At 45.4% G+C, this 13,902-nt stretch overlaps 1 protein-coding gene across 1 annotated transcript in view; it reads left to right on the top strand.

Annotated features, from left to right (window-relative positions):
• Positions 1 to 5,933: 5,933 nt before the first annotated feature.
• Positions 5,934 to 13,902, top strand: part of EFCAB10 (EF-hand calcium binding domain 10) — a 16,770-nt gene continuing 8,801 nt past the window's right edge. The window contains exon 1 of the mRNA XM_017874642.1: positions 5,934 to 6,178. Coding sequence (XP_017730131.1) covers positions 5,934 to 6,178 — 245 coding nt within the window. The remainder of the gene's footprint in view (positions 6,179 to 13,902) is intronic.

The following is a 13,902-nucleotide window of genomic DNA, read 5'->3' as shown; positions in this document are numbered from 1 at the left end:
ATTGTTCCTCTGACAGAGAAAGGACCCAGACTTGTTGGAAAAGAAAACAACCAGAAACTTGGGAAGATGTCAGCAGGGCCCACTGTGCTCTCCTCAGCCTCACTTCATAGCCAGAGGAAATCAGATTATTGCAATTTTAGTGTCATTTGAGGTTCCAGAGTACAAAGAGCAGAGCTAGTCAGGGACCAAGTAACTCCTGAAGAGTAAGTAAATGTGTTCTCAGCCAGGCGCAGTGGCTCCCACCTGTAATCCCAGCACTTGGGAGGCCTAGGTGGGAGGACTGATTGAGCCCAGGAGTTTGAGATTAGCCTGGGAAACATAGTGAAACCCCAATCCTACCAAAAAAAAAAAAAATTAGCTGGGCATGGTGGTGGGTGCCTGTAGTCACACCTATTCTAGAGGCTGAGGTAGGAATATTGCTTGAGTTCAAGAGGTTGAGGCTGCAGTGAGTTGTGATCACACCACTGTTTTCCAACCTGGGTTACAGAACAAGACCCTGTCTCAATAAAAATAAAAAATAGGCCAGGTGCAGTGGCTCACACCTGTAATACCAGCACTTTGGGAGGCCAAGGCAGGTAGATCACTTGAGCTTAGGAGTTTGAAACCAGCCTAGGCAATGTGGAGAAACCCCATCTCTACAAAAAAAAAAAAATACAAAAATCAGCTGGGCGTGGTGGTATATGCCTGTAGTCCCAGCTACTCGGGAGGCTGAGGCATGAGAATCAATTGAACCTGGGAGGCGGAGGTTGCAGTGAGCTGAGGTGATACCACCGCACTCCAGCCTGGGCGACAGAGCAAGACTGTCTCAGAAAAATAATATATGACGTTCTCAAGGAGAAGACCAAATGTCTTGTGCTTCGTAGCACTGAGCAGAAACCACTATATGCAGGGGACCAGGACTTTGTCTTCTCTCCCTTATTAAGGAATGTTCCTTACATTTTTTCCACTTTGTTTTGTTTAGGCCACTCTGGCCTTGGGCAAGTCGAAGGATATCATGACAGCAGACCGTAAAGCAGCCCCCTCTGTCTGCTGTGATTCGCGTCCTCCTCCCTAGGCCTGTGGTCTCCTGCTTCTCATAGTCACTGTCACTGCTGCAGGCTCCCCCTCCATTTATCATTCCTGTTGTCATCGCCGGGCCTCTGCTGTACTGGCCGCTAAGCAGAGCCAGAGCCACTTTCCTGAGTGATCATACAGCTTTGATCAACCCTGCAGGATCAAGCGCTTAGAGAGCCAGAATTTGAAGGAGGGGCGCATAATTTGGGTCTTCCTGTTTATGCTTTACTCTCCCTTCTACCACTGAAAGTAAAGCAAGTCCCCAGAGGAGTGGATCAAACAAACAAACACTGAAGAATAATGTCCACATCAGTAGTTTTCAAACTCCCCGGAACCCATCGGGAACCAGGCTTCAGAGGGGGCCCTCGGATCCACAGGCATCAGAGCAATGCATCAACTTTGTCAGCTTAGTTCTGTCCCTGCGTCGGAGCTCCCCAGGCTCCAGTTAACTCTGTCACTATGATCACACAGGCAGCCAGCCATGCTTCTGTAAGAAAGATACAAAAATACAAAAATCAGCTGGGCATGATGGCAGGTGCCTGTAATCCCAGACACTTGGGAGGCTGAGGTGGGAAAATCACTTGAACATGGGAGGGGGAGTTTCCAGTAAGCCGAGATGGCACCATTGCATTCCAGCCTGGGTGACAGACTCGGTCTCAAAAAGAAAAAAACATGAAAATGTGATCTTATTCTATGTGAATTCCAGTATAGTGTTCTTTTATCTGTTCTATATGTATTTGGGGACAGGGGTAATGGGAAGAGATCCCACATGTGATTTTTTTTTTTTTTAAGTATTCTGCTATTAAAGAGTTTGTAGAACAGCCTCCAACATCCTTCTGAAAGACCCTTCTTACAAACCCAAGCCAGTGGCACAGATTTGGGCACATAGTTTTTTGCTTGTTTTGTTTCTGAGACAGAGGCTTGCTTTGTTGCCCAGGCTGGAGTACAGTGGCACAATCTCAGCTCACTGCAACCTCCACCTCCCAGGTTCAAATGAGTCTCATGACTCAGCTTCCCGAGTAGCTGGGACTACAGGTGTGTGCCACCACAGCTGGCTAATGTTTGTATTTTTAGTAGAGATGTGATTTTGCATGTTGGCTAGGTGATAGCAACAGGAGGCAGCCAAATGCCTGGGCACATAGGGGTAAGTCAGTTGTGAAACCCCACCTCCAAGCCAAAGACAGTTTAAAGCCTGAAAGCCAAGCTACAAGTTAAATCCTCAGACCAGACTGAGTTGTCTTCCCAACTTGGTCCCAACCAAGTTGGTCCCAAGACCAAGACTTGTCTTCCCATTTGGCCTGTTTTCCTCTGACTGATCCTCACCCTTCACCTACCATATACCTACCCTTTCCTGATTGATTTTTTACATTGTTGTGCCCACCTTTGAATAGTGTCTTTAGCCTTTTTTGCATATTCACACACCAACTAGTACATACTCCCCATTCTGAGTCTATAAAAGGCCCCAGACCCAGCAGCACAGGGAGAAACTACCTGACTGTTGGGCTGGGGGACCAACCTGTCCCCCACAGTCCCCGGATCCCCTCTCCACTGAGAGCTGTTCCGTCACTCAATAAAACTCCCCGCCTTGCTCTTCTATTCTCAGCACATCCTCATTCTTCTTGGGTTCAGGATAAGACCTCCAGGAGTGGAGCACAGGCCAGACTCAGCCTGGGTGGGCTGAGGGGGCAGGCCGTCTCCTGCTGCAGGAGAGTGAGGCCTGGGTAGGGAATCACAGGCTAGAGGTCTCTGGCTTGCAAAGTGACCGAGAAGAAAATCCTGCATTACAGGCTAGTCTCAAACTCAGGCTCAAGCAATCTTCCTGCCTTGGCCTCCCAAAGTGCTGGGATTACAGGATAAGCCACCTCACTTGCCCTGGGCACACAGCTTTCAAGTCTTTTCAGAGAGTAAGTCTCTCCCTCCTCGGAGCACCTCTAGACTTTGGGGACAAGAGCATTATCCCTTCTCTCTGTTCAAAGTTGCGCCAAGGACCCAAACAGCCCTAAAATCTCCTCTAGTTCTCCCAGATGATCAGGGCTTTTCTGGCCTGCCAGATAGCTCAGCATTCTCAAGGTGGGCCTGCCCTCTGGAGATAGGGTACCCACTTTCTGTTTGCATGTTCACATGGCTACTTTCTGTTTCAGACTTGGTTCAGTCTCCTAGCATTCATTTTCTATCTCCTCTTTCCACTCTATTTTTTTTTTAACTTTAATTTTAGGTTTGGGGGTACATGTGAAGGTCTGTTTTGTAGGTAAGCAGATATCAAGGGGATTTGTTGTACATATTATTTCATCACGCAGGTATTAAGCCCAGTACCCTGTAGTTATTTTTCCTGCTCCTCTCCCTCCTCCCACCCTCCCCCACAAGTAGACCCCAGTGTCTGTTGTTTCCTTCTTTATGTCAATGTGTTCTTATCATTTAACTCTCATGTGAGAACATGTGGTATTTGGTTTTCTGTTCCTGTGTTAGTTTGCTAAGGATAATAGCTTTCAACTGCTGAAAAATTATTTTTACTAAATGCTGAACAGATAAAAAAATTTTGTAAAATACATATATAGGGTATAAAGAATCATAATCGGATGAACATCTGTGAACCCACCCCTCAATTAAAGAAAAATCATATTAGAACAAATCCTGCAGTCCTCAGGATATTCCTCCCTAAACCCATTCCCTTTTCTCCCACCTCCAAGGCAAACATTGTGCTGAATTTTGTGTTTACCATTCTCTTGTGTTTCTTGATAGATTTCTTACATAAGTTTGAATCTGTAAATAATATATTCAGTTTGGTATGTTCTTAAACTTTAAATTGATTCATATAGTACATATTCTCTTGAAGCAATGTTTATGAAATTCGCCTACATTGTTGCAAGTAGCTACAACTGACTGTTGAAATGGTTCATAGTATTCATGTGTAATATACCATAATTTTTTTGGTTTTTTTGAGATCGAGTCTCGCTCTGTGGTCAGGCTGGAGTGCAGTGGCGCAATCTCGGCTCACTGCAACCTCCGCCTCCCGGGTTCAAGCGATTGTCCTGTCTCGCCCTCCCGAGTAGCTGGGACTACAGGCGTGTGCCACCACACCGGCTGATTTTTTTTTTTATTTTTAGTAGACTCGGGGTTTCACCTTGTTAGCCAGGATGGTCTTGATCTACTGACCTTGTGATCCACCCGCCTCAGCCTCCCAAAGTGCTGGGATTACAGGTGTGAACCACCGCACCTGGCTTTATACCATAGTTTTTAAAATCCATTTTACTCTTGGTATTTGGTCTGTTGTCAGTGATTTCTGTTATGAATGGTGCCACTATAAACATTCTTGTACATGTCTCCTGGTGTACATTGACAAGAGCTGCTCTTGGAGTGGAATTTCTGGGTCAGAGTATAGAAACATGTTTAAATTACCAAGATAATTCTAAACCGTTTTCCAAAGTGGATGTTCCAATTTATGCTCCCAAGATCACTGACTGTCTCATTAATTGTGGACGTCTTTGCCAGCACTTATTGTTCAGCTTCATAACCTTTATCAGTCTGGTAGATGTGAAATGGTATTTTCTTGTGGTTTTGTTTACTGGATTGTCAAAGAAGCTTAGAATATTTTCACATGTTCACTGACCATTTGTCATTCCCCTTCTTGAAGTGCTGCTTCTGGGCTAACTCTTGGGTGAAGGACATGGGCACAGGCCCTCAAGGATAGATGGCCCAGCCCAGAGTTTTAGTTTCTCAGGTCTTCCCATGACTGAGTAGAGGCCCTCCTAGCTACTTGCATCCCACCTTACTCAGTGACCCTCCCTCAAAACAATTGTCAGGGCCAGGCACGGTGGCTCACGCCTGTAATCCCAGCACTTTGGGAGGCCGAGGTGGGTGGATCACCTGAGGATAGGAATTCCAGACCAGCCTGCCCGAGGTAGTGAAACCCCATCTCTACTAAAAATTACAAAAAAATTAGCAGGGTGTAGTGATGCATGCCTGTAATCCCAGTTACTTGGGAGGCTGAGGCAGGAGAATCTCTTGAACCCGGGAGGTGGAGGTTGCAGTGAGCCGAGATCGCACCATTGTACTCCAGTCTGGGCAACAAGAGCGAAAATCCATCTCTAAATAAATAAATAGGGCCGGGCTCGGTGGCTCAAGCCTGTAATCCCAGCACTTTGGCAGAGGCGAGACGGGGCAATCGGGGTCAGGAGATCGAGGGCCATCCTGGGCTAACGACTCGGGTGAAACCCTCGATCTGTCTACTAGTATAGCGATAATGTATCAAAACCTAAGTCAGGACCGGGTGACTGAGGTGGCGGGCGCCTATAGTCCCAGCTACTCGGGGGCGCGAGGCTGGGCAGGAGAATGGCGTTTCAACCCAGGAGGCGGAGCTGCAGTGACGCTAGATTTCTGGCCACTGCACTCCAGCTGGGCCTGAGCAAGACTCTGTCTCAAAAACAACAAAACAAAACAAAATAATAAAATAAATAAATAAATAAATAAATCTGTCAGGTGGTCTCCCTCTCCTAAGACCAGCTCCAGCAAACAGGGGTTGAAGCTCAGGATCCAGGCTGCTTTGTGGCCCACAACCCAGTCGAGCCAACAGGCCAAGACCTTCCTGCCTGGTGGCCAGCGCCATGCCTGCAGCCCGCTCACACCGAAGATGCCACTTAGAACTCTCCACTGGGCACCCTCAAAATTGCACAAGTTCCTTCTGTTATTAGTTCATGCTGAGTTGTGATGCCAGCACTTCAAGCCTTGTTAATCATTGGATCAACAAGTACCGAGCTAGGTGCCAGAGAGAGAAATGGAAAAAGGCACTTGGGCCCAGCCCTCAGCCTGGATCACGGACAGTGACGTTGGTCCACACCTCACCTGCCCTCTCTGCCCTGCTACATTCCCCAGGCTTGCCCTGAATGTTGAGCACTAGAAATTCCAGGTCCAGGTCGCAGCCACAGGGGTCAGGGGCGTCACGTGACCGCGCCAGGGAGAGGGAGGCGGAGTCGCACGGCTGGGACGCCAGGCGGTCGCCTAGCAACAGCAGGACACGAACCGATGGAGACCAGCAACAGGGAGCTCCAAGCCGCGGAGTATTTGGAAAGGCATCGGATCAAGGAGCTGGTGAGCTACCTCACCAGTGCCCTCCTATTCTTTCGGCCGGGTAAGGGCCCCCATGACCCGTTGTACAGCCATCCCTCCACGCGGGGCTTGCTTCCCTCACGAAACCCCCTCTCACATACTCGCTTTCCACTGCCTCCCAGCCACGTGAGCCCTTCTGCTGTTGATAAACTCTGTGGCCTTCAATAAAACAGTCCCTCAGGCTGGAGTACAATGGCCTGAGCTTGTTTCACTGCAACCTCCACCTCCCGGGTTCAAGCGATTCTCCTGCCTCAGCCTCCTGAATGGCTGAGATTACAGGCGCCCGCCACCACACCGGGCTAATTTTTGTATTTTTAGTAGTGACAGCGTTTCATCATGTTGGCCAGGCTGGTCTCGAACTCCTGACCTCAAGTGATCACGCCTCGGCCTCTCAAAGTGCTGGGATTATAGGCGTGAGCCACAGTGCGCGGCCAAAGTTTTGAATCTGGCAACAAAACAATTGATAGGGTAGGATAGATGTTCTAGAGGAGATCGCTTCTCCTAACATTTTTTTACACATCTGAACCCCCTACAAAATTGGAATCCTTTTGTAATTTAGGAGTGGTGTATCATTTAAAAGTTATATTAAGGTGAAAATAGTTTTATGTCCTCCCCAGGGTGCAGAATTGTAATTTGCCGACCTCCATATGGAGCGTCCAAAATGCCAAAATTGTCCATTTGCTTCTTAAGGAAATGGAAATACCAAACATTCCAACTGTGCCAAAAAACACCCAACCAATATCATGTATAGGATGATAAAGTTCTTGCTAGTTGTTGTAAAGTATTAAAACAAAACAACCAAAAAAAAAAAAAAAAAGGCCGGGCACGAGATGGCACCATTGCACTCCAGCCTGGGTGACAGAGCAAGATTCCATCTCAAAAAAATAAATAAAAAATAGAAAAATAGGCCAGGTGCAGTGGCTCAGGCCTATAATCCCAGCACTTTGGGAGGCCAAAGTGGGCGAATCACTTGAGGTCGGGTGTTTGAGACCAGCCTGGCTAACATGGTGAAACCTCCTCTCTACTAAAAATACACAAAATTAGCTGGGTGTGGTAGTGCATGCCTGTAATCCCAGCTACTCATGAAGCTCCTTGGGGGCGGTGGCTCACGCCTGTAATCCCAACACTTGAGCCCAGGAGTTCTTAAACCAGCCTGGGCAACACAGCTGGGACCGCTCCTCTACTAAAAGTAAAAAAGTTATCCCGGACATGATGGTGCATGCCTGTGGTGCCAGCTACTCAAGAGGCTGAGGTGGGAGTCTCGCTTGAGCCTGGGAGTTCGAGGCTGCAGTGAGCCGTGATTGTGCCACTGCACTCCAGCCTAATATTATATATTAAGACAAATGATGGGCCAATGCATGGTGACTCACACCTGTAATCCCAACACTCTGGGAGGCTGTGATGGGCAGATCACTTGACTTCAGGAGTTCATAGACCAGCCTGGGCAACATGGGGAAACCCCATCTCTACCAAAAATACAAAATTAGCTGCACATGGTGGTGTGTGCCTATAATCCCAGTTACTCAAGCAACTGATGTGGGAGGATCACATGAACCTGGAAGGTGGAGGTTGCATTGAGCCGAGATTGCTACTCAGGCCGGGTGACAGAGTAAGACACCATCTCAAAAAAAAAAATTCTTAAAGACAAATGTTAATGTTCTTCATCGTAACAAAGGGATCTGTTACATTCATTACATAAAAATGTTTGTCAACATTTATTTTAAATTTCATTTTTATTGAAGTGGATGTATGGGGTTTAAAAATTGAAAAGTACTCCAAAGCTTACAATAACAACAGCATTCCTGTCACCATCCCCAGCTTCTGCACAAAATAATTTCAAGTCTTCTAGCAATATTCTTTGCTATTTATCTTCAGATTTCTAAATAACAGACCTATATTGCTGCTGCTGAATGTTTTTCCCTCTAGGTTAGATACTAGCTTTATGCTGTGGAAGATGAAAATGCAGCTATCTTAAACACACACCTCATACACCTGTTCCCACTCACACCCATCTTCCAGATAAATTTAGATCACAATTTTGATATCCTCAGTATTCAGAATTTTTAATATTATTAGGCAAGTATCTATAATCCTTATACTACACTGATTATATTTCCCTTCTTTTCCCTGGATAATAATTTATTTAAATTTTTGGCTTAAATTTGTGTGATCATCACTAATTCATCCATACCCTTGTCTGCCACAGTACAGCTCTCCTCTCATTACATTTGCATTCACTGGGTAAATTACCCCCACCCCCCACCCCCACCACCCGATACCCGTAACCCCAGCTCTGTGTCTTCCTGCTCCAGTCTGGACTGATTGCTACACAGTGGTTATTCACGGCTTCGCCTCACTCTGATCCTAAGACGACTCCTCACCTCTCTAGTGTTCAGAGCTTGTTTTATGGCATGGCCAGCAATCCCTCATTCTTGCTTTACCCCTTTCTTCTGGTGGAGCATATCCTTTAGTGGCTTCCTGAGAGAGCGTGCTTTGAGGGGTAAAGATTTTGGGAACACACATATATAAAAATATGAATTTCTACATTCAAAACTTTAATAGAGTGGAGGCTGCGCATGGAGGCTCATGCCTCCCAACACTTTGAGAGACCAAGGCAGGCAGATCACTTGAGGTCAGGAGTTTGAGACCAGCCTGGCCAACATGGTAAAACCCCATCTCTACTAAAAATACAAAAATTAGCCAGGCATAGTGGCATATACCTGTAGTCCTAGCTACTCAGGAGACTGTGGCAGGAGAATCACTTGCATCTGGGAAGTGGAGGTTACAGTGAGCTGAGATTTCACTGTTACACTCCAGCCTGGGCAACAGAGCGAGACTCCGTCTCATAAAATAAGAGTAGATACAATTTTAAGTTGGAACATACTGCCCTCAGAATTTTTGAGGCATTGTTCCATTGTCTTGTAATTTCTCACGTCGCTCTGAAGAATTCTGATGTCATATGTCATCAGATTCTTGATCTGGGTATGAGGCAAGTTTATTCTTTCTGGAAACTTTTTAGGAGTGTCTTTTTATCTTATCTCTGGTGTCCTAAATATTTATATGCCTTGGAATGCTGTTGTTGTTGTTGTTAATGTATTATGCTATAATAATAATAATAACAGTTGTTGCTGTTAATGTATTATGCTCTCGGTACTTTATGGTCTTATTAAATTTGGAGACATTTTTCTTTCAGCTCTAGGAAGTATTTTTCTTATTTTCCTTACCTATATCGTTCTGGAATTATTGGATATTGGACATCTTGGCTTGATTCTCTAATTTTCTTTACATCTTGATGTGTTGTATAATTTTTATCAGAAGAATGCAATTTATGAATCTGCAGATTCTCTTGAGAATTTACCAAATTGTTATTTTGATGCTCCTCACTGACTTACACTTACATTTCCTGTCTTCATTAGTAGTTCTTTATGGGTAAGATGACTGTATGAGTTATCATCCAAACCAGGGATATTTTGAGTGAAAATAGGTACTATTAATAATTATTCCAGGACAACAAGGTAAACTAGGACTGTCCCAGGCCAACTGGAACATTCGATTATCCTTAGTATGGGTATCTTAAACATGATATGAACAACAAAAACAATTTAAAATTAAAAAGACAGGGTAGGCATGGTGGCTTACACGTATAATCCCAGCACTTTGGGAGGCCGAGGCGGGTAGATCACTTGAGGTCAGGAGTTCGAGACCAGCCTGGCCAATGTGGTGAAAAACTCTCTCTACTAAAAATACAAAATTATCCAGATGTCGTGGCACGGTGAAATGCTGTCTCTACTAAAAATACAAAATTAGCCAGGTGTGGTTGCACATGCTTATAATCAGTTATTCGGGAGGCTGAGGCAGGAGAATCGCTTGAACCCAGAGGCAGAGATTGCAGTGAGCTGAGATTGTGCCACTGCACTCCAGCCTGGGTGACAGAACGAGACTCTGCCTCAAGAAGAAAAAAAAAAAAAAAAGACAAAAGCACCATGGCAGCCAATGGGTCAACTGAATGAAAAATTAATTTTTCTGAGTTTCAACATGAGCCCACTTACCTGATCTGCATGAACTTTCTGATAGTCTCTGAGAATCTCAAACAGTTATAATACACACAAACAGAGGCCTCCATTTGGCCATCTCGGTCACAACACAGAATCCCACTCAAAGAAGCACAGTCATTCCAGCAATCAAGAGTAATTTGAAAGGAATCAAAAATATTTTAACTCATAATCCACAGTAAAACCGCTCAAAAGTCCTTCCTCCTTGTTCCCAGCTGTATTCTCCACAGCAGCTGCAGAGCCTGTCAGGTTCCAAATCCATGACACTCAGCCCATCTACCTCTTCTGTCTCCTCCCTATCTTGCGTGGTTTTCTCAGTTCTTTATTATGTCAACCAATTTAGCATCTTGAAGATTCTTTTTTTCCTCCAGCACAAAAAGCCTTGAACCCATCTGGCAAAACCAGAATTTTCCAGTAAAAGGCATTATCGGGGGAAAATAACCTAAGCAGATAAAGACAAAATTCTCCTTAGTGGAAGGGAAGTCAGGGAATACTCATACATTAATTATATACCTATCACATAAATAGTGTAGCTGTTTTTTAAAATTGAGACATGGATACCACTTTTTTTTCTTTTCTTTTCTTTCTTAAGACAGACCCTTGCCCTGTCGCCCAGGCTAGGGTACAGTGGCACATCTTGGCTCACTGCAACCTCTGCCTCCGGGGTTCAAGTAACTCTCATGCCTCAGCCTCCAGAGTAGCTGGGATTACAGGCGCACACCACCACGCCCAGCTAATTTTGTATTTTTAGTAGAGAGGGGGTTTTGCCATGTTGTCCAGGCTGGTCTGGAACTCCTGACCTCAAGTGATCCTCTCTCCTCGACCTCCTAAAGTGCTTGGATTACAGGTGTAAGCCACTGTGCCTGGCTGGGTACCATCTTTAATAATGAGAATTCCGGCCAGGTGTGGTGGTTCACGCCTGTAATCCCAGCACTTTGGGAGGCCGAGGCAGGCAGATCACAAGGTCAGGAGATCGAGACCATCCTGGCCAACACAGGGAAACCCCGTCTCTACTAAAAATACAAAAAAATGAGCCGGGCGTGGTGGCAGGCGTCTGTAGTCCCAGCTACTCAGGAGGCTGAGGTGGAAGAATGGTGTGAACCTGGGAGATAGAGCTTGGAGTGAGCTGAGATCATGCCACTGCACTCCAGCCTGGGCAACAAAGCAAGAATCTGTCTCAATAATAATAATTCCTTAAAACATCTTTATAAACACCACAGTTGGGGAGAGGAAACCATAGGTATGGAAACACTGAGCCAGAATAAGAAGGTAATGAAGCTAAAGAAGGGGTGGGCTGGCATGCAGAGTATGTATGCAGTGCTGTTGAAGTTTCCTGCCTGAGTCCCCCTAATGACAGAGGAGAGAAGACTTGTCCATTCAGTGTCTGGGACTTTAGCCTGATGTGGCATAAGAAGTTTCTTTGAAGTCATTTGTTTTGTCCTAAAAATGAATGAGATCTGGTCTTCTGTAGATATACCTATTTATTAATATAAATGCTTTATATTACTCACCAAGGTATGATTGATGCTTAGAAAGACACACTAGCTTTATCCTGTGTCTTTGTGAAGCCCCTGGTATTATGACATGTGTCCCAATTTGAAAACCTTGGAATTACAGAGGAGTTGCAGAAAATAAGACTAGACAGTTTGATTGGGCAATTACTATTGAGGAAACAGGTATGCAGTCCCCCATTCTCAATTCCAAAATTCTGAAAGCTCTGAAAACCAACAGTTTCATAAGTCACTTAACAGCAAGACCTGACCTGACCTGAAATAATCTGATAGGAAAACCTTGCCTCAGCTAGGGTATATTGGGAAATATAATTGCTGGGTGTTACAAAAATTAGCTGGGCATGGTGGCAGATGCCTGTAATCCCAGCTACTTGGGAGGCTGAGGCAGGAGAATCGCTTGAACCTGGGAGGCAAAGGTTGCAGTAAGCCGAGATTGCACCACTGCATTCCAGCCTGGATGACAAAGTGAGGCTTCATCTCAAAACAATATGTGTGTGTGTGTGTATGTGTGTGTGTATATATATAGATATATATGATACGGTTTGGCTGTATCCCTGCCCAAATCTCATCTTGAATTCCCACACAGTGAGTGAGGGACCCGGTGGGAGGTAATTGAGTCATGGGGCCGAGTCTCTCCTGTGCTGTTCTTGTGATAGTGAATAAGTCTCACGAGATCTGATGGCCACGTTTTCATTTTTTTTTTTTTTTTTTTTGAGACGAAGTTTCACTTTTGTTGCCCAGGCTGAAGTGCAATGGCGCGATCTCGGCTCACTGCAACCCCTGCCTCCAGGGTTCAAGCGATTCTCCTGCCTCAGCCTCCTGAGTAGCTGGGATTACAGGCACGCACCACCACGCCTGGCTATTTTTTTTTTTTTCTTTTTTTTTTAGTAGAGATAGGGTTTCACCGTGGTGGCCAGGCTCGTCTTGAACTCCTGACCACAGGTGATCCACCCTCCTTGGCCTCCCAAAGTGCTGAAATTACAGGCGTAAGCCACTGTGCCTGACCTGATCTGATGGTTTTAAAAACGGGCGTTTCCGGCTGGGCGCAGTGGCTCACGCCAGTAATCCCAGCACTTTGGGAGGCCGAGGTGGGCAGATTGTGAGGTCAGGAGATCGAGACCATCCTGGCTAACACAGTGAAACCCAGTCTCTACTAAAAATATACAAAAAAATTAGCCAGGCATGGTGGCGGGTGCCTGTAGTCCCAGCTACTCAGGAGCCTGAGGCAGGAGAATGGCGTGAACCTGGGAGGTGGAGCTTGCAGTGAGCCAAGATCGCGCCACTGCACTCCAGCCTGGGCGACAGAGTGAGACTCCGTCTCAAAAAAACAAACAAACAAAAAAACGGGAGTTTCCCTGCACAAGGTCTCTCTTTGCCTGCTGCCATTCATGTAAGACATGACTTGTTCCTTCGTGCCTTCCACCATGACTGTGAGGCCTTCCCAGCCATGTGGAACTGTAAGTCCATTAAGCCCTTTTTCCTGTATAAATTACTCAGCCTCAAGTATGTCTTTATCAGCAGCATGAAAACATACTAATAGAGTATATATATTTTTATATATACTGTGTATATGTGTATATATATATATACTGTATATATATGTGTGTACATATGGGTATGTGTGTATATATATACACACACACACGGTTGCTGGCCGTGCTGCCATTTTCCAGTGACAATTCTATGCTATATAAGGAGGGAATATGAATTTTTAGGGATGGCTTTAATAAAATTAGACAATTATATCAATAGTAACCCAAATGAGAGAGATTGCTGTGGGATTGGTAGAGTAAAATGAATTTGAAAGCTATTGAGAAAAAACTCAATAGAGACCATCATGACTGACTAAATTTCACCATTGAAGATGCTTCCATTGTAGTAGAGTATGGTAAAGTCTGCAAGCTTTAGAAGCACATTACCTGGATTCATACTGGCTGTGTGGCCTTGAACAAGTGACTGTTGTGAGAAGTGAATAAGTGATTCATAGAAAATGCTTCTCATAGTACCAGACATATAGTAAGGGCTCAGTTAGCTATCATGGTTAAGATGTTGGACCCAGCCGGGTGTGGTGGCTCAAGCCTGTAATCCCAGCACTTTGGGAGGCCGAGACGGGTGGATCACGAGGTCAGGAGATCGAGATCATCCTGGCTAACACGGTGAAACCCCGTCTCTACTAAAAAATA

The sequence above is a fragment of the Rhinopithecus bieti genome, unplaced genomic scaffold (assembly GCF_001698545.2).
Source record: "Rhinopithecus bieti isolate Rb0 unplaced genomic scaffold, ASM169854v2 scaffold_7414, whole genome shotgun sequence".
NCBI classification, from domain to species: domain Eukaryota; kingdom Metazoa; phylum Chordata; class Mammalia; order Primates; family Cercopithecidae; genus Rhinopithecus; species Rhinopithecus bieti.
Note: the sequence above shows the minus strand (reverse complement) of the source record. Positions and strands in the feature narration are given on the sequence as shown.